Source organism: Tursiops truncatus, chromosome 8 (assembly GCF_011762595.2).
Source record: "Tursiops truncatus isolate mTurTru1 chromosome 8, mTurTru1.mat.Y, whole genome shotgun sequence".
Lineage (NCBI taxonomy): Eukaryota > Metazoa > Chordata > Mammalia > Artiodactyla > Delphinidae > Tursiops > Tursiops truncatus.
The window spans coordinates 55,344,885-55,365,295 of NC_047041.1; the positions used below are offsets into that span (position 1 = coordinate 55,344,885).

The following is a 20,411-nucleotide window of genomic DNA, read 5'->3' on the forward strand; positions in this document are numbered from 1 at the left end:
TCCACAATTTTAGCATACATCTGGGCAATATTCCTCCCCCTACATAAAGGGTAAATGTTTGTTTGGTGCCTTTACCTTTTTTATTTTAATAATTTTAATTGTAGTATATGTATTCAACTCTGTACTCTTCTTTCTCCACTAATAACAAATGAATTCTTTGCTATTATCTAATCTTCATAAAACTTTTAATGACTAAGGATATTCCTTTATTTAACCTATCCCCTAGATGCTAGGTACACAGGCCTCTCACTGTTGTGGCCTCTCCTGTTGCGGAGCACAGGCTCCAGACGCGCAGGCCCAGTGGCCATGGCTCACAGGCCCAGCCGCTCCGCGGCATGTGGTATCTTCCCGGACCGGGGCATGAACCCGTGTCCCCTGCATTGGCAGGTGGATTCTCAACCACTGCGCCACCAGGGAAGCCCTGATAAATGTCTTTTAACTGTCTTCAGGAAGTTAGAATTATTTCCTCATGAGAAGAGTTCCTAAGAAGAACTTAATTAAAGTTGAAAATTCTTATTAAATCTACTTCAGAGAAGAAACTGTGAGGATCAGTTATGAGCTTTTTGTGTGAAAGCACTTTGAAAACTATAAAGCACTCCATAAATGTATGGTGGTATTATCATTATTATTATAAGTCCATCTTGTATTGGACTTGACCCCTTATTTACCTGACGTGGTATTCCCTAAATCTTTACTTATTTTCTGTAAACAAAATCACCAACATACAGCATACTGTTTGTAAATGATCTCTTAGAGAATCTTAAAATCTTTTCGATCATGTTGTGTTAAGTCAAAAAGCTTGAAGGTGATGATTTAAAAAACAAAACAAAACTGTACTTCCCAAAGAACTTTACACATACATCCATTATTAGTGCATACTAGATTGCAATGTCATCCTGGCTAGAAGGCAAGCAGCACCAGGGTTAGGAACGGAGTCCTCTTCAACCTTTTCTCCTCAATGCCCAGCCCAGCGCCTGACACAGAGTAAATGATCAATCAGCCCTGCTTGGAGCCACAGAAACGCCAAGAGAGTAAACAGAAATCATAATACCAGTCTTAGGGCTCAGATGAAAGAAAAGAAACATTTTACAGCAGATGAAAAGTGCCAAGCAGAGGAAGAGAATGAAGAAGTGAGCCAGGCAGTGGCAGATGGGAGTTTAGATGCTTCTTCCAAAAGCTGTCTTCAGTCCAGCCTTTGTCCTACTGCCATAGACTGCTTTTATACAGCAAGGGAACTGACAATCCTAGAGAGGACTGGGAGAAGAAAGGAGGTAAAAACAGAGGAAAACTGACACGTCTGTGACTCAGCAAATTCTTCACCCTTACCTGCAAGGCCTATGTATTATTTTCTTATATCTTATATCATTTGGGGGGGTTCTACAGTCTACCATAATTTTTTTTTTACGGCATTATTTATCAGAAGGTATCGGCGATTCACCAAAGAACTTGAAACAGCAAATATATATATAATATTTATATGAAATGAAATATATATATATAAAATATGAAATGCCTGAACTTAACATTCACTAATAATCAGAGAGCTACAAATAAAAGCACAGAGATATTATGTTTCTTCTCTCATATAAAAAAGGTTAATAACAAACAACATTGGCAAGAGGATAAAGAAACAGATATGTCAAACTTTATAATTTATGTGTTCTTTGACCTAGCAATGAGATACTTATCTTAAGGGAACAACTGAACACAGGTATAACTAACTAAGTAGAAAGATGCTTCTCTCATTGTAATGTTGTTCATAATAGGCAAATCTTGGAAATAATCTAAGTGTCCAACAACAAGGAAACTGTTAATGTCCACACAACAGGATGCAATGCAGACAACAAAATTTTATACAACTATATTCATCAATATGAAACTATCTTCACAAAATAGTTAAATGAAAAAAGACACACAACAGAATGTACAATGTGAAACCATTTATGTAAAATATTACCTATTTAACTTATGCATGTATATTTATTTGCATAGATGTTTGGAAAAATGTTCACCAAAATATTACAATGGTTATCTCTGAGTAATGGAATCCAAAGTGGTTTTAATGTTTTCCTTAATGCTTTTCTGTATTTTGAAAAAATTTATACTGAGACTGAATCATTTATATGATAAAAAAAAGTGATTTCTATTTTGAAAAAATATTACCTTAACTTGAAACTAAAAGTTCACTGACAGTGAACAAGGTGTCTGAATTTTCCTTCCTCATACATGGTACTCTCACTGATGCAGCTAAAAAGGCAACTCCCCCACTCCTTTACTTATTATTCTTAACTTGCATTTAGCTTGTAATCCACTTCCACACATCTTCACCTCATGTTGTATTTGTGGAATGTGGAATTTCTTTATCACAAAGATTACACTGTACTTTGCATTTTATTTAGTTAGCAACACTTTTTTAGTACTTACTCAGTTCCAGGCACTATTCTAAATGCTTTAAAAATATTATTTAATCCTTATAACAACTCTAAGAGATGGGAATTATAATTATAGGTATTATTTTCCCTGTTTTACAGATAAAGACACTGAAGTACAGAGAGATTAAGTAACTTACCCAAAATCATACAGCTAAAGTGATAAATTGGCATTTGAACCTTGTAGTCTAAATCCATAGTACTTGCTCTTAAATATTCAGCTATGCTGCATTTATTTTAGTTCATTTTATTCTAGGATTTTGGCCTTTCCCTTGATAAAGTTACATTAATTAGGATACTAATTTTATCCTCCCTGGAAACCCAAATCAGCACATTTTAAAATGCTTTTCTCTACTAGACACCAAAATTTACATATAACAATTTTTTGAAGTTCATTTCTTTAAATAGCTTAAACCTAAGCTACGCTGGTCCCTTTGATGCCAACTAAAATCAGACCAAATTCACTTTTCATACGTATTATTTCTCATAATTCACTTCATGAGGCTTAGCCATAAAAAATAGTTGGAATTTATATTCTACCTTCTCTGAACTAAGCATTATATATTTTATTTCAGTTGAGGTGCATTCTTTAAATATTTTTCTCCCAGCAACAAATGTCACTCATAGGAGTGCCTCGGAAAAGGCTCACATCATTACTGAATAAGCAACTTGTTTCTTTAATTAAAGAAAAAAATTTGCCAGCTTAAAATATTAAAACATGCAGAATAAAGGCCTGAAGTGAATTTTTAAAAACAACTAGGATAAAGGAAGGGACAGAAGTTATCAAAGATGCTAAGCCAAGTAAGGTGCTAAATTTTTACTTGGCTCTTAGGTAGCCACAGACAAAAGGGAAACCTGCTATTTAATGTTTCTTTCTGACTAATAAAAGGAAGTCAGCAAGTCCCCTGAACTTAGAGTGAGATGATGAGGATCTGAATTTCTTTGCTCACTATTCAGAGTCTCAGTTTACCTAAATGGAAAGTGGGGATAATAATACCAACACTTTTAGGGCTTTTGAAAAGGATAAAAGAGGTAATATATGTGAAAGATCTCTGTACCCTAAAGTAAGCTATATAAATGAGTTAAAACTTTTATTTTTCATTTGGAAAGATATTTTTGGCATTGGATTTCTAGTTTCAGTTTAAAGTAGGAGAAAATGTCCAACTGACATAAAAATAAATTATTTTACCTTGTTAATTTATCACCCTCAGCACTTGAAAGTACAGTGATCACAGCCAATGTATCATTAAAAATGTTTAGTAAATTGGTTAATAACTGATATGATTCTTTAAAAAATTAATACAAGAACATTTAACCAATCATTTGCAAGTTCAAAAAGGTAGTATGTTATCCCTTAAATACAGAATGGAACTTTTGAAAAACAACTATATACGTGATTTTTCTACTTCCGTTAAAGCCTCCATTTAAACAGACATAAGTCAAGATGCATTTAAATATATATTTAAATACACACACATATTTAAATAGAAATAAGTTCATTAACTATCAATCGTAAGGAAGGAAAGAACAATTTCCTGGTTGACTCATTCACCACTCATTCTTTCAATAAATATTTATTAAACATCTGAAACATGCCCAGGGAGCTCACATAGACCAGTTTTAGTTCCAAGTATAACAACTGGTAACAGTATGGTGCCAGGGCCAATGGTGGTCAGTCAAAAATGTCTTTCCTATCCCCACTATTAAGGTAACCTATTCCAGCCAGGCTGGAACAGCCCTTCCTTTGCACCTCTGCTTCTCCTCCTCTCTCACTAGCCAGATGCTTTCCTGCCTTGAACTTCCAGTTCGGGTGCCGTATCTGTCTATTGAAGCATTCCCGCTCCACATGAGCCCAACAAGAATAACAACAACATGAAGTGCAAAAAATGGCAGCTACTATTTACTGAGTACCCTTTCTGCAGACAAAGCCTGAGCTACAAACTTAACCCTCATTTTTTATTGTCCCTGCAACAATCCTATAATGAGTATCCAACCTTTACAGAAATAAGGGAATGGAGGTGCAGTGAATTGTATTACATGCCCAAGCTCATCACCTCGGTGGGAAGCGCATCCACGTCTTTGGGACTCTCCCTGCTGAGAGCCAGAACCGCATTTTGACTGGTACTTCTCCTTTGACAGTTATCACTGCATGCCTTGTACTAGTTAACTATTTACATAGTGTGCATATTTTTTTATCCCCAAATATGAACACCCTGGGGTAAAGTCAGCCTCTCATAGGCCTTGCACAGCTCACTCAGATATTTGTGGATTTACATTACACACGTACACGAAAATGTAATTGTTCTACTATTAAAAAGGAAAAAAGCCCACCAAGGAATACTTATGAGTAGAGGAGATCATCATCATCTTTCAAAGTGAGGATGTGACTGAAAATCCTCTTTGTCCACAGCAGTATGAAGCTTAAGTCTGAACTGATTTAGTGGAAACAATGTAGAGCCCATGGAAAAACTTAAGAGACAGGATTTCTGTCACAATAAAGTGCTTCAATATTTACCTTACTGTCTCTTATATCTGAAAACATAACTCTACAGGGCAGAAACAAATTTATATATGTATATGTAGAACACCTATTAGTGCTAATCTGGTAACTGAAACCTTATTTTTAAGAAAAACATGGAAGAACAAATGTCCAAGATTAGTGGAATGGTTAAATAAATGATAATATATGCACATTATGCACATAAATGAAATACTACATATTAAAAATATTGACTTAGAGAGTTTTTAGTTGAGCAGTATATATAATGTTATCTCAACTATAAAGGAAAAGACAAAAAAGTTTGGAATATCCAGAAGGTGTATGTAAATTTTAAAAGACTATTTTAAAAATTCTGTTCTTCTATCCTTTTTGTACTTTAAAAAATTTCTACAACTGGAATGTATTTTATTATTATTATTTTTTGCGGTACACGGGCCTCTCACTGTTGTGGTCTCTCCAGTTGCAGAGCACAGGCTCCAGACGCACAGGCTCAGCGGCCATGGCTCACGGGCCCAGCCGCTCCGTGGCATGTGGGATCCTCCCGGACCGGGGCACGAACCCGTGTCCCCTGCATCGGCAGGCGGACTCTCAACCACTGCGCCACCAGGGAAGCCTGGAATGTATTATTTTTGAAAAGAGTATCTTTTAAAGAAAAATGATATGGTGGTATTAGCATAAGGACAGACATATATATTAACGGAACAGAATTTAGAGTTTAGATATAAATCTTTACACTTATAGTCAATTAATTTTCAACAAGAGTGCCAAGACAATTCAATGGGTAATGAGTAGTCTTTTCAACAAATTTTTCTGGGCTAAATGGAAATCTACATGCAAAAGAATGAAGTTGGACCCTTTCCTTACACTATATAAAAAAAATTAATTCAAGATGGATCACAAACCTAAATGTGTAAGCTAAAACTACACAGAAGAAAACCTAAAAGTACTTGGGCTAAGCTTTCTTAGATATGACAACAAAAGCATAAGCAAGAAAAGAAAATGTAGATAAAACTGGACTTCATTAAAACCAAAAACCTTTGTGTTTCAACAGACACTATGAAGAGAGTGAAAAAGACAACCTGCAAAATGGGAGAAAATATTTGCAAATCATACATCTGAGAAGGGACTTGTGTTTAGATTATATAAAGATCTCTTACAACTCAATAATAAAGAAAAATTACCCAATTTAAAAATGGGCAAAGGGTTTGAACAGGTATTTCTCCAGGGAAGATATACAAATGTCCAATAAGCACATGAAAAGATGCTCAACATCATTAGCCTTTAGGGAAATTCAAATCAAAACCACAGTGAGAATACAATGGAGAAAAGACAGCCTCTTCAATAAGTGGTACTGGGAAAACTGGACAGCTACATGTAAAAGAATGAAATTAGAACACTCCCTAACACAAAAATAAACTCAAAATGGATTAAAGACCCAAATGTAAGGCCAGACACTATAAAACTCTTAAGAGGAAGACACAGGCAGAACACTCTATGATATAAATCACAGCAAGATCCTTTTTGACCCACCTCCTAGAGAAATGGAAATCAAAACAAAAATAAACAAATGGGACCTAATGAAACTTCAAAGCTTTTGCACTGCAAAGGAAACCATAAACAAGACCAAAAGACAACCCTCAGAATGGGAGAAAATATTTGTAAATGAAGCAACTGACAAAGGATTAATCTCCAAATATACAAGCAGCTCATGCAGCTCAATATCAAAAAAACAAAAAACCCAATCCAAAAATGGGCAGAAGACCTAAATAGACATTTCTCCAAAGAAGATACACAGAGTGCCAACAAACACATGAAAGGATGCTCAACATCATTAATCATTAGAGAAATGCAAATCAAAACTACAATGAGGTATCACCTCACACCAGTCAGAATGGCATCATGAAAAAATCTACAAACAATAAATGCTGGAGAGGGTGTGGAGAAAAGGGAACCCTCTTGCACTGTTGTGGGAATGTAAATTGATACAGCCACTATGGAGAACAGTATGGAGGTTCCTTAAAAAACTAAAAACTAGAACCACCATATGACCCAGCAATCCCACTAGTGGGCATATACCCTGAGAAAACCATAATTCAAAAAGAGTCATGTACCACCATGTTCACTGCAGCTCTATTTACAACAGCCAGGATATGGAAGCAACGTAAGTGTCCACTGACAGATGAATGGATAAAGAAGATGTGGCACATATATACAATGGAATATTACTCAGGCATAGAAAGAAATGAAATTGATTTATTTGCAGTGAGGTGGATGGACCTAGAGTCTGTCATACAAAGTGAGGTAAGTCAGAAAGAGAAAAACAAATACCGTATGCTAGCACATATATATGGAATCTAAAAAAAAAAAAGGTTCTGAAGAACCTAGGAGCAGGACAGGAATAAAGACACAGACATAGAGAATGGACTTGAGGACACAAGGAGAGGGAAGGGTAAGCTGGGATGAAGTGCGAGTGGCATGGACATATATACACTACCAAACGTAAAATAGATAGCTAGTGGGAATCAGCCACATAGCACAGGGAGATCAGCTCGGTGCTTTGTGACCACCTAGAGGGGTGGGATAGGGAGGGTGGGAGGGAGATGCAAGAAGGAGGAGATATGGGGACACATGTGTATGTATAGCTGATTCACTTTGTTATAAAGCAGAAACTAACACACCACTGTAAAGTAATTATACTCCAATAAAGATGTTAAAAACAAACAAAAAACCACAATGAGATACCACTTTACTAGTAGGAGGCTATAATAGAAAGGACAGAAATTGGAACTTTAATACATCGATGGTGGGAATGCAAAATGGTGTAACTGCTTTTAACACACAGTCTGGCAATTCCTCAAAATCTTAAACATAGTTACCATATGGCTCAGCAACTCCACTCACAAGTACTGGGTTGGCCAAAGAGTTCATTCGGGTTTTTCCGTAACATCTTATGAAAAAACCGGATCGAACTCTTTGGCCAACCCAATATCTACCAATATATATCCAAGAGTAATGAAAACATGTCCCCACAGAAAACTTGTATCTATCCATTAATGCTCATAGCAGCATTATTCACAATGACCCCGAAGTGTAAACAATCCAATGTCTATCAACTGATGAATGGATGAATGAAATGTGGTATAACCATATACATCTTTGAATTGCCAAAATGATTTGTTAATAAAAAGCAATGACTGATGCATACTACAATATGGATGAACCATAAACCTATGCTAAGGGAAAGAAGCCAGTCACAAAGACCACATATTTTATTCTATTCCATGAAATGTCCAGAATAGAAACAGAAGTGGAATGGTGGCTGCCTAGGGTCGGAAGTCTTAGGGGAACAGGGAGTGACTGCTAATGAGTACAGGGTTTCTTTATGGGCAATGAAAATATTTTAAAGCAGACTGGGGTGATAGTTGCACCACTAGTTGAATATATTTTAAAAAACATTGAATTATACATTTTAAGTGGGTGAATTGTATGGTTTGTGAATTATATCTCAGCAAATTGTTTGTTGTTAAGATACAGGACTTTTAAAAAATAGTTTCTACTCTATTATTGGCAATTTTGTAGGCAGCAGGAGGGAATGATGGCATTTTGACTATTAAAATACCCTCGGAATTTGTATTCTTGATTCCAAGAAGAATTAAGAAAATAAAAATGCATTTTCTCCTCATGTGTCATATATATTGAACTGTATGTTAGAGAAATAGACATGAATTTAAGCTGCTGGGTGTAAACTGGCATTGATCCCTTCTAAATAGCTGTGCACTGTGGGCCCCATGAGTAGTCAAGTTTTACAGAAAGACCATGTCCCTGGCAGAACAGAAGTTTCCAACTGTTTTTGGAAGGAGAAGCTACTGTTACTTTCTATGAAGTCTTAAAGTAAACTGAGAAAAAAGAGAGGTAAAAGAGTAAAAAGAAGAGAGGTCATGAAATCTCCAGGATCTAATCCTAGTTCTACTTAATTCCTGATCTCAGGGGTCTCATATGTAAAAAGGCAGATGTCTGTGCTTTATCCACCTCATAGAATTGTAATAAGGCCCACATTAAAAAAGAAAAAAGAAGAAGAAACAAAGTGGGATATAGCTGGATCTGACCTCAGAAGATTTGATCTTGAATTCTGTTTGTCATTTAATAGCTTCATCACCCTCAATAAGTTAGCATAGCAGCAACTCAATCTCTTAACTGAAGATAGACCTGGTCAACGTACTTCACAAGGTATGAAATGAGATACAGGAGTGTAAGTATACCAAAAGCCATTAAGTTCAATACAAATTTAAATCATCATTAATATTTGTAAACTACACCCTCAAAGTATTACTCTTAAGTCCCTGAACTTTCAAGAAAGTAGAGAAGCCTGGCTCAAGGAAACTCAAAAGCAATAGGGAAGAATCCACTGATAGCTGCTGGCCTGATTTGTATTGCACAGTACTACCAGAATTCAAATTTGTAGGTCTCTTATATAATGTTTCCACATTTGGGGAACTGACACATGTGTCTTGGTTTATCAGACTATGAGCAGTTGAGATGTTTTATAGGAAAGCTGGGTGACTACATTCTCTAGGACGGTGGTTCTCAAACTTTTTGGTCTCAAGATCCCTTTACTGTCTTAAAATTGAGGACCCCAGAAAGCTTTTGTTTATGTAGGCATATACAAATATGAAACTGAAAAAGCTTTTAAGTATTTACTAATTCACTTTAAAATAATAATAGAAATCTATTACTTGTTAATATAAATAACATTTCTAATGAAAAACAAGCATATTTTCAAAAAAAGAAATTTAGTGAGATGAGTGACATTGTTTTACATTTTTGCAAGTCTCTTTTGCAATGACTGCCTTAATAGAAGACAGCTGGATTCTCATATATTCTTCTGCATTCATTTTGTTACCACATGTTGTTTCATGAGAAAATGTAATTGGGAAAGAAAGGAGTATTTTAATAGCCTTTTTCAGATAATTGTAGATATTCTTCTCTGATACTACCTCCAAACTTAACAAGTAGTAGCTTCTTAAAGGTTAGTAGCAATGTAGAATCTGAAGCCATTTCAATATATTTTTTGCAGCTGTTACATTAAAATCCATTGGGGTGGGCTTCCTTTGTGGCGCTGTGGTTAAGAATCTGCCTGCCAATGTAGGAGAGACAGGTTCGAGCCCTGGTCCGGGAAGATCCCACATGCTGCGGAGCAACTAAACCCATGCACCACAACTACTGAGCCTGCACTCTAGAGCCTGTAAGCCACAACTACTGAGCCCGTGTGCCACAACTACTGAAGCCCATGCACCTAGAGCCCGTGCTCCCAACGAGAAGCCACCACAATGAGAAGCCTGCGCACTGCAACAAAGAGTAGCCCTGACTTGCCGCAACTAGAGAGAGCCTGCGCGCAGCAATGAAGACCCAACGCAGCCAAAAATAAGTAAGATAAAATAAATTTATATATGTAAAAAAAAATCCATTGGGTTTTTGCACTTTGAAGAGATCTTTAGCTGTATATGACTTCATAGCAACATACATTGGTCATTTTGAAAATACTGGCTCACTGAGTTATATACATTTTAAATGCTGACACATTCATTATAAAATATTGTAATCTCTTTTGTTAAATATCACTACCAACTTCATCAAAATCACCTTTAAGAAACGGGAAGCTGTCAAGGTCATGGTGGCAAATGCAAGTTTTCCGACATACTAATGATACTGTCATTCAAAATCTTGAATCTCATCATCAGTTGATTTCCTTTAAGAGGCTCACTTCATTCATTTTTGCAGAACATGTCTGCCAAATACCTGCCTGTATAGTTGGCTGTGTGTTAGTCAATCTTTCAAGATGGTGCTCCATGAAAAATATCAGCTGGTTTAGTTAGCAACTCAATTGCACAAGTGCTTTATGCCTATTTCCCTTTCCATCACACAGAATATTAAAAAAATATGTAATCAAGGGTCAACGTTTAATATAATTAATAACTTTTACTGCTTAATCAAGGACATTCTTTTTGTTGTTGTTGTTGTTGCATTGGGTCTTCGCTGCTGCACATGGTCTTTCTCTAGTTATGGTGAGCAGGGGCTACTCTTCATTGTGGTGTAGTTCAGTAATTGTAGTGTGTGGGCTCAGTAGTTGCGGTGTGCGGGCTCAGTAGTTGTGGCTCATGGGATCTAGAGGGCAGGCTCAGTAGTTGTGGCGCACAGGCTTAGTTGCTCCGCGGCATGTGGGATCTTCCCGGACCAGGGATCGAACCCGTGTCTCCTGCATTGGCAGGTGGATTCTTAACCACTGCGCCACCAGGGAAGCCCCAAGGACATTCTTAAGTTAAACTGGTTTTTGTCTTTTTGTTTTGTTTTGAAACTATGAGTTTGCTGAAAGTGCCCCTTTTTCTATCTTAGGTCAACAAACTCATGTTCTGAAACCAATTTCCTTTCCCTCTCCCTAAGACTTTACTCCTTCAAGTATCCCTTCTTTACCTTGTATTAGCAATTGCTCTCTTCATTTGATCACTCTCATCAGCATATAAACCTGCCCTGATATTTCCCATCTTAAAAAATAAAACACACCAAAAAGGTTCCACATCCCCACAAAACAAATAAAAAACAAAACAAAAAAACCCAAAAGACCTCCCTTAAACCTACAGTCTTTTCCAGTTATGAACCCACATGTCTATCTCACTGCACAAAAAACACCTCAGGAGGGCTGTCTATAATCAATGGCACTTCCTCACTTCCTATTCACTCTTCAACACACCTGCTGCTCTACTGAAACTGCTCGTTAATGACTTCCATGTTCCCAAGTCCACTGGATACTTCATCTGACAGAGTTCACATATTTAGTTGATTACTCTTTCCTTCCAGAAATTTACTTCTCTTAGTTTCCAAATTATTACTTTCTCCTGGTTTTCTCTCTACCCAACTGGCCATTCCTCACAGTCTTTGCTGGATCATCCTCCTCTATCCAACATCTAAACGTGATTTCCCAGGGCTAAATCCCACGGCATGTTTCTGTCTGCATCTGTCTCTCTCTGCTCTGGCTAGCTCTGCACTCTCTTCCTGGTTGATCGCACCTGGTTCCATGGACTTAAACATCATCTTTATATTGATGACTACCAAATTTGTACCTCTAGTAACTGACCTCCCACCCTGAGTTCCAGAACCATATTCTGTTGCTTACTTGACGACTCTGCTTTAGATTTCTAAAAGGCAACTCAAGCTTAAAATTTCCAAAGCAGAACTTCTGGTTCTCCCAACCCCTGTCTCTTGGACCCTTCTCCATCTCAATAAACAGCATTTTCATACATCCAGTTGCTCATACACAAAACCTAGGAGTCATTCTTGATTACTCCTTTTCCTCCATCTCCCACATTCAATCCATTAGTTCATCTCCCATAATATACTGCAACATATAACATTATATTAGTTTCAGGTATACAACATAATGATTCGATGTATGTATATATTGTGAAATAATCACCACGATAAGTCAACATCCATCACCACACATAGTTACAAACTTTCTTTTTTCTCGTGGTGAAAACTGTTAAGATATACACTCTGAGCAACTTCTGAATATACAATACGATATTAACTGTAGTCAACATGCTGTACATTATATCTCCAGGACTTATTTTATAACTGTAAGTTGGTAGCTTTTGACAACCTTCATCCATTTCTACCACCCTCTACCCCGACCTGTGATAACCACCAATATGTTCTTTTTATCTATGAGTTTGGGTTTTTTTTTTTTTTTAACTTAGATTCCACATGAGTGAGATCATATGGTATTTAATTCACTTAGCATAATCCCCTCAAGGTCCATCCACATGTTGTTGCCAATGCCAGGATTTCCTTCTTTTCATAGCTGAATAATATTCTACTGTGTATGTGTGTGTGTGTGTGTGTGTGTGCGTGTATGTACACACACGTACACAGACCACATTTTCTTTATCTATTCATCCATTGATGGACACTTAGGTTATTTCCATGTCTTGGCTATTTTAAATAATGCTGCAATAAACATGGGGGGTACAGGTATCTTTTCAAGTTAGTGTTTTTGTTTCCTTTGGACAAATACCCCGAAGTGGAAATGCTGGATCAAATGCTGCCCTTTTCACTTTGCAGGGTGATGATGAGGGTCACATGGATATATATGTATGTATATCATAAACTATAAAGCTTTCCACAAACATACGGTACAAGTATTATAATTTTTGATTTACTACTTTTTATGCTCTAGGAACTAAAAGCAAACTACTGTGCTATACACAGATACTAATATAATGTCCTTATAAACTTACTGACAATTATGGCAGGAGCTGGTTTCTTAAATCAAGAATAATTACACTGTACCTGAAATTTAGCAGACCCATGCCTATAGTGTTGCAGGCTGCCCAACAGGGAAGACTAATTCCAGCCAAAGGGGCTGGCACTTGAAAAATATTAGTAAGTGGTGCTAAGAACAAGGTATTTTGCTTTATTCCCTTTCAGTACCCAACCCAGCACACACACCCCTTTAGACAATAGTGACAAGAAGAGGGCAAGCAGACCATACCAACCCTCTCAGCTCTTCAAACAACACTTGAGGAATTCTACTTGAAGGCCTGTCTTTCTAAGCTTGTGCTTTCAAAACTTGAGCTGGACTGATCCCAAATACTGAAGTAACAAATACTACTAAATTCTGTCATTTCCTCTACCAAAAAAGTGATTTTACTACTATTTCTGGCTGTGATGAAAGGTCCTATTGACTATTCAAATCCTCAACCAAGTTATGGATGCAGTATTAAATGACTTCACTCCTTTTTCTCTGGCACTTTAACACATGCCAATGCTTTCATCCACCTCCACTAACGTGGCTTATAAATTACTGAGGTGGGACCATTTTAATAGTATGATTTGTTCACATCTCTAGAGTCCAAATGGGACTGACTGAGAAGACAAACTCCCCTTTGACAACATGTATTGGTATATATGTATATAAAAATAAACCTTCACAAGTTGGAAATATCTTATTAATATAATACCTGGTTAGGAGCCATAATAATTAGAGGTTCTTTGATTTGTTATAAGTTGAAATGTAAGAAAGTGATGGTAGTAAGGCTAAAGACAAAATGGAGTTAAAGTGAAAAAAGTTGAAGGTCACAAATTTGCTAGAAGTTTCTTTCTAAATGCTCAGAAGAGGCTTTCTGAATGAACCCTGAAACCTAAGAAAGTCTGTTTATAAGAAGTTTATTGTCATCTCCTTCATTGTCATCTCCATCACTGCCATCACAGTGATGAAAAAACACTACAGAGAGCAAGATACTTGCTCCCTATAGAGTTTGTGTGGTTAACCCATTAAACACACACACAAATGTAATCTCTCAATTTCAAAGAGTATAAAGTTGCAGAGGATACAAAATTACTAGAAGTAATCCATTTTTTAAACAGATGAATAAAACTAGTTCCGCATACTCGTGGCCTTGGTTCAGTTAAGAATAAAATCAGAAGCTACCTGGGAAGTGCTCTAAAATGAGGACCAAACAGGGCTAGAGCTGAGTCTGATGTGAAGGGCTGGCTGTCCCAAATTTTCCACTGCACATAGTCAGCCTCCCTGTTGGTCTTGTTCTCAAAGCAAGCTGGGCTATTCTTAGCACCCCTTTATACCATACTTTGCCATTCCTATTGGGCCCTGAGAAGAAAGAAAGAAGTGTGTGTGCATGTGCATGTGTGTGTTTGAAGCTGGGATTTATGAGGAAATCCAGGGATTTCAGCCCTAGCCTTAATTAGGAGTAGATTTCACCTGGAAACTTCCAACAGACTTCTGATCTTAGGCCTTATGTGCTTAAAGCAAGAAACAGGAAATAGGGCAAAGAGAGAAGAATCTCTGAACTCTGATCAGAACTTAGTTCTACTAAATGAGGCCAACCTTCCTGACATCCTGACTCCCACACTCTGGACCCCAGTTTCCAGGTACTCTTTTCCACCTTGGCTGACTTCACTGGAGGTACTCTCTAATTTACTTAGACCTCTTCTCCCTTAATGTATCCTTAGTCTGGCCCCTTCTTGACCATTTCTGTCTAAGTACTACCTTCTCTATGGTATGACATCTGTGATCAGTAATGTGAGCTAGGTATCCTTGAAATTAAGGTCCTGTTTCCCAGACTGAGATACTCTTCTGCCAAAAATGGAGGGATGGAAATCATCAGTTGTGGGAAGAATGGCACATGGAAAGATGAGTCATGGGCCAGGGGCTGTGAGCAAGGCTGCTTGCCTGCAATGAACATAAGCTGGATGGCAGTAACAATAAAAGCAGTATGAGTGTGAGGTTATAAGCAAATGATTAATCGAGGACTGCAAACTAGAAATTTGATCCAGTATCAGAAAAGTATAAGAGTCTTAATAAAAACCAATTTTTTAAAAAACATTAAACTGAGATTAGATGAGGGGAAGAAAGGCAAAGATGACACCACATGGAGGAATTATTCTAGATCCATCAGAAATGAATATGGGAATTGTTCAGTGAGTCTTCAGAATCATACAGATAAAAGGCAACGCAGGCTCATAAAAACAAAAGCATCACAAACCTTACTGCTTCTATAAAAAGGAAAGGTCTGAGGATACAGCTGATAATGTCACTAAAGAACAGCCAAACAGTGGGATCTCATCCATGTGATATTCCAATTGGAAGGATGTCCAAATAAAAACAAGGCGCTGAAGCTGATCTTCCTTTACAACTAGAAAATTTACAGCATGTCTACCTCTTGAAGTAGAGCCAAGTGAGCTAAGGAAATGCTATATATTTCTTTCAGGAAAATGCAAACCCAAGCATCTGATAGCCTTTCTATGGCATGTGGAAAGGCATTAAGTGAGATACGAACTGGTGTGATGTTAGGAGAGCCACAAAAATCCAAGCTGGGTTGGAAGGACCATGTGCTTGGTCTTTTCTTTGGGGCCCTAGATAATAGATGAGGAGACTATTAGGGACTTGCCAAAGTCAGTAAACCTTTACTCCGTAAACTCCCAATCAAAATGAGCCCCCAGAAGTGGTCTAAGAGAAGAAAGCTGTGTGAGAAGAAAGCTATTATCAGTCAAGCTGTAGAGGCAAGAGGTTATAAAGCCCACACATTCAAGTACAGTCTACTAGCAGGTAACAATTCAGTAAATGGCTTCTGAGTTTGGCCGGAGAATTGCAATTTGTACACATTGCTTCTTTGTGGTATTTATAATGGCACAGAAAAGGACTGTGGCCAAAAAAGAACTTTGCATTATCACTGTAGCTAGTTAAATAGGAGTCAACTGTAGTACTTACTCATAAAGAGGGTCAGAGATCCAAGGAAGCAGGCTGCATGTGGCAAGTAGGAGGGGAGTAAAGAGGAGTTACTTACCTGTGCTATGTTTTTGTTCAGAAGATAGACACCGTAATCAAACTGCAACTTCTCCCCTCCTTTTGGGTATAATGGAAACCTAAAAAAGGTAAAGTAGGGTCAGAAGTTTTAAAAAACTTGAGTAAAACAACCTCCAAGTTGTTGACAAAGGCAGAAGTTGCCTGCATACAGCATAAACATCTGAAGACTTGGACTAAGTCACTTATATAGTCATTGTAACCTATTATCTTAATATCTTCATAACATTAGTCAAATCAGAATGATGGCTGCTTTGTTTCGAAGAAAAAATTGAACAGGTCATACAATAAGGGACAAATATATAAGAAAGTGACCCACTATTCTCAAGGAGTTGAGGCCACTATGTCTCATATTTATATATCATAAACCTACCACCCTGAGATTAAGATCCTAGAATTTTTTTTCCTCTTATACTTTGGACCTGACATCTCAACTTCTACTTAAAGGGACAGAAGATTAAGAAAAATATCAGACATGAAAGCGATATCTAAGGTTTCTGTTGCTTCTGAGGTGGCTAGTCAAATCCACAGCACCAATAAGCAAAAATTCATCAAAAATTCATTCACATTCGCAGGGGTCGCTATTTGGATGTTACTTCTCCAAGGCAATGTACTCATGCCATAGAGTTCTCATAAGACTTTCCATTTTAACCTGATTCACTGAAGCAACAAAGGCATGAGATCTGTAGATCTTTATAAAAGTGATGAGTTATTTTAGGGAGTAAGTTTCCTTCACTATTTCCCTTTTCCTACTCCTGCAAATGAAGAAGAAAAGGTTAGAGTATATCTATGTTCTAGTCATATTTTCCCGATTCTCAAGACCAAGCATGCATTTTGGCCTCTGCAACAGATTTCTCTACAAACAGATCAATCACAACTTAGACAGGGTCAAGAAGAAACTTTACTTTGCTTAGTTTTGCAATATCTGACTATTCTTAAGAATAACATAACCTTACAGAAATAAATGGTAGGTGACAATTACTGGATATTCTTAATTTCAATTGTGTTTTAATTGTCTGAGGAAAAGATACATTCCATAATGCTTGGAGGATACTGTTTTCTAGGGAAAATGAAAGAAAGGAAACAGAATTTAAAGCTTTATATTAAATTCTCGAGTTGCTGATTACGTAATGTCCAAAAGGTAAATTTGTCGTACTGTAAAATTACAGGCACTGGGGAGCGAGCAAAGTCATGATCTGTCTGTATTCTCTACAGTGGAACACCAAATGCTTCATACACCCATCAAGAAGATATAGCTTTGTATTTAATTGAAGCTATAAAAATTAAACTAGGACATACAGTTTGGCCCTAAATTGAGATGCATTAAAAATGACAGCAAAGCAAATTCGGGATAAGTAAAGTGTAACACACCAGGCTTTTACAGGGTATCTGGGAATCCTTCAAACTTGTATGGGGTAGCCTGCAAAGAAACTACCTAACTGAAAGGATATATCAACAAAGGGACAAGTATGAAGAAATTTACTAGAGTCCTAACGCTCTATGCTGTATAGTTGTTATACTATAAACCATTACATGTAGACTATCTGCATAGCTCTCCAAACTCACAAATATCTCCATTTCCAAGTTATAAATGCAGAAACTGTTTCAAATGTTGGAAAAGTAAACTGAAATAAGCATACATTGAAAACCAAGCCTCTGAATCCTGATGAATGGATCTTATGACATTGACTTTATTACTTCATTGGGGCTTCTTTATAGAAAGAAAGAGCCCCAAGGTGTGTATGTACCATTAAAACAAATCTAAAGAGTGATTAGAGCCAAAGGTTCTAATAGGGAAACTTTAAGACAGATCAAATATTAGGACAGAGTTCACATCTTATGTTGCTTTCAAATTCTTAAGGGGTCACGTCAAGTTGAACAGTATAATAGCTTCCAACCATTACACAGTCATCTTACTCTGCGAAAGTACATGGATTTATAGATCTACTAAGCAATCTAGAAAAATGAAATCCATCTAAAAGGGTAAAACCTATTACCATCAGGACATAAGATACAAATCAAAGGCATCTTAATTCAATATACATAGAGAATCTCATTAGCAGACTGCAGAAGGTTTAGATAAGAATGTGGTCATTCAAGTACAGCCAGAAAAATGTCCTTAGCACCATAAACAGAATTAATTTAAGGGAGTATTAGATTCAATAACTAGAGGAATAAGTATACATTTCCTATTATTATACTTTTACAGAAAATGCAATTAAAATGAGCAATATTAAATTCTTTTCCAAATTAAATTATATTTCCAAGTTGTTTGAAAAATTCACTGACCCTACGTGGTAAAAGTCAATGAATTAGAAAGCAATAAATAGATTATCTGTGAAGATGGTTTGGAGCTCTTTAGTACCTAGTAATTTCCGTGTGATTAAAGAATTATGACATGAGTACCAAAAAGCCAATGTAATCCCACGCTGTATTAACAGAAAGAGAGCAGATAACCAGGGAACGTGCTAGTGCCGACTATCAATACTTAGTACTGTGTCAGATGATACTGACAGATCTACGTTTAGTTCTGGGAGTTAATATTTCTTTTTAGAAGCATACAGATAAATAACTGGAACCTTTCTTATAGGTTATGTTTCTTATAGGTTTTGTAATAATCTCATTTGACTATAAAAAGCATGCAGTGAAGCAGAGTGGTCCAGTGCTTTTGTTATTTAAAAGAAACTAACTTGCCTTGGTCACCTACTTAGTGGAAAAGATATGACACCTCAGCATTAGGTCTTCAGTTATACACTCAGTATTCTTTCTATTGTCACTGGGTCCTTTAGAGAAGAACATCCAAGATGAATAGGAGAATGGGAGCCATAGTTTTGAGAGAAATGGTTGACGGAACCACAGGTGTTTAGCCTGAAGGGCAGAAGTCTCATGGACAACAAATGAAGGACTTTCAGAGAGAAAAAAAGCTGGTTTTATTCTCATGGCATCAAGCAGGAAAACCCAAAGTTGATGGCAAAAAAGTTACAGGAAAGTTGATGTCACCACAGAATTAGTCAAAATCCAAAAGATCTTGGGTAGAGGAAGCTAAGCAGAGGCCGGTCAACCAATAATAACCATGCGGTGAGCTGCGGCGGCTGTGGTGGAAGTGGCGGGGAGCCCAGTCCCTGCTGGCACCATGCTTCACTTGTGGCTGCTGAAAACGGCTCAGAATCACCCACTGTTGGTCGAGCTCAAAAACGGGGAGGCATACAATGGGCATCTAGTGAGCTGTGACAACTGGATGAACATCAACTTGCGTGAGGTGATCTGCAAGTCCAGGGACAGAGACAATTTCTGGCTGATGCCCGAGTGCTACATCCGCAGCAGCACCATCAAGTACCTGCGCATCCCCAATGAGATCATCGACACGGTCAAGGAGGAGGTGGCGGCCAAGGGCCGTGGCCGTGGTGGCCTGCAGCAGAAGCGACAGAAGGGCCATGGCACGGGGGGTGCTGGGCGAGGAGGGATCCCAGGGACCAGCAGAGATCAGCCAGAAAGGAGGCCGGGCAGAGAGGCGGGCAAACAGTGAGCCGCCCCTCTGTTCCCCAGAGACTGAGCCGCAACCACCGAGCATCTGCTCCCACCCCCGAGGCCGCTTTTCTACGCTCCAGTTTATGAGTCTGTTCAGAACAAAACGAAGAGGCAGGTGTCCGGGTAGGACCCCCTGCCTGTCTTCTGTGATCCTCCTCTTTTTTTGTTAGCCAGGAGTTCTACAGTTGGAAATGTTATTCTGTGCTTCTGGTTTTGTGGAGTCGCAGCAGACTTGATTCCTGGGAGATTCTGTATGTAACGCATCTTTAAAGGCCTCACTCTTGTTTTAAGGTCAGGCGTTTTCCAAACAGGTCTGTTTTGCATTTTGCGTTAGATCCCTGAGTGGTGAACAGAAGGGAGGTTTTTGTTTTAAGCTGTTTGCACTAAGACTGACAGCCTGGAGAATTTCCTGAAACACGGACCCCAAAATTGCTTTTTCAAAATGAATCCAGATGAACCTTTGCCTCAGAAGCTGTTCTGGGGGACAACACTGGGCCCTGTCCCATCACTTCCTCTCTCCCTCTTTGTGTGACAAAAAAAACCTCAACAAAACAAAACGAAAAACTACATCTATGAAAAC

General features: G+C 37.7%; 2 protein-coding genes across 8 annotated transcripts in view; one reads left to right on the plus strand and one right to left on the minus strand.

The window, feature by feature from the left end:
* Positions 1 to 20,411, minus strand: part of LOC101316208 (diacylglycerol O-acyltransferase 2) — a 364,872-nt gene that overhangs the window by 69,703 nt on the left and 274,758 nt on the right. For all 7 annotated transcript variants that reach the window (XM_073808430.1, XM_073808431.1, XM_073808432.1 and 4 more), the window contains one exon: positions 16,287 to 16,365. In XM_073808430.1, the coding sequence (XP_073664531.1) occupies positions 16,287 to 16,365 (79 nt within the window). The remainder of the gene's footprint in view (positions 1 to 16,286; positions 16,366 to 20,411) is intronic.
* LOC101315917 (U6 snRNA-associated Sm-like protein LSm4) lies at positions 19,437 to 19,865 on the plus strand. Its single transcript, XM_033862250.2, has one exon. The coding sequence runs from the start codon at positions 19,437 to 19,439 to the stop codon at positions 19,827 to 19,829; it is 393 nt and encodes a 130-aa protein (XP_033718141.1). The 3' UTR covers positions 19,830 to 19,865.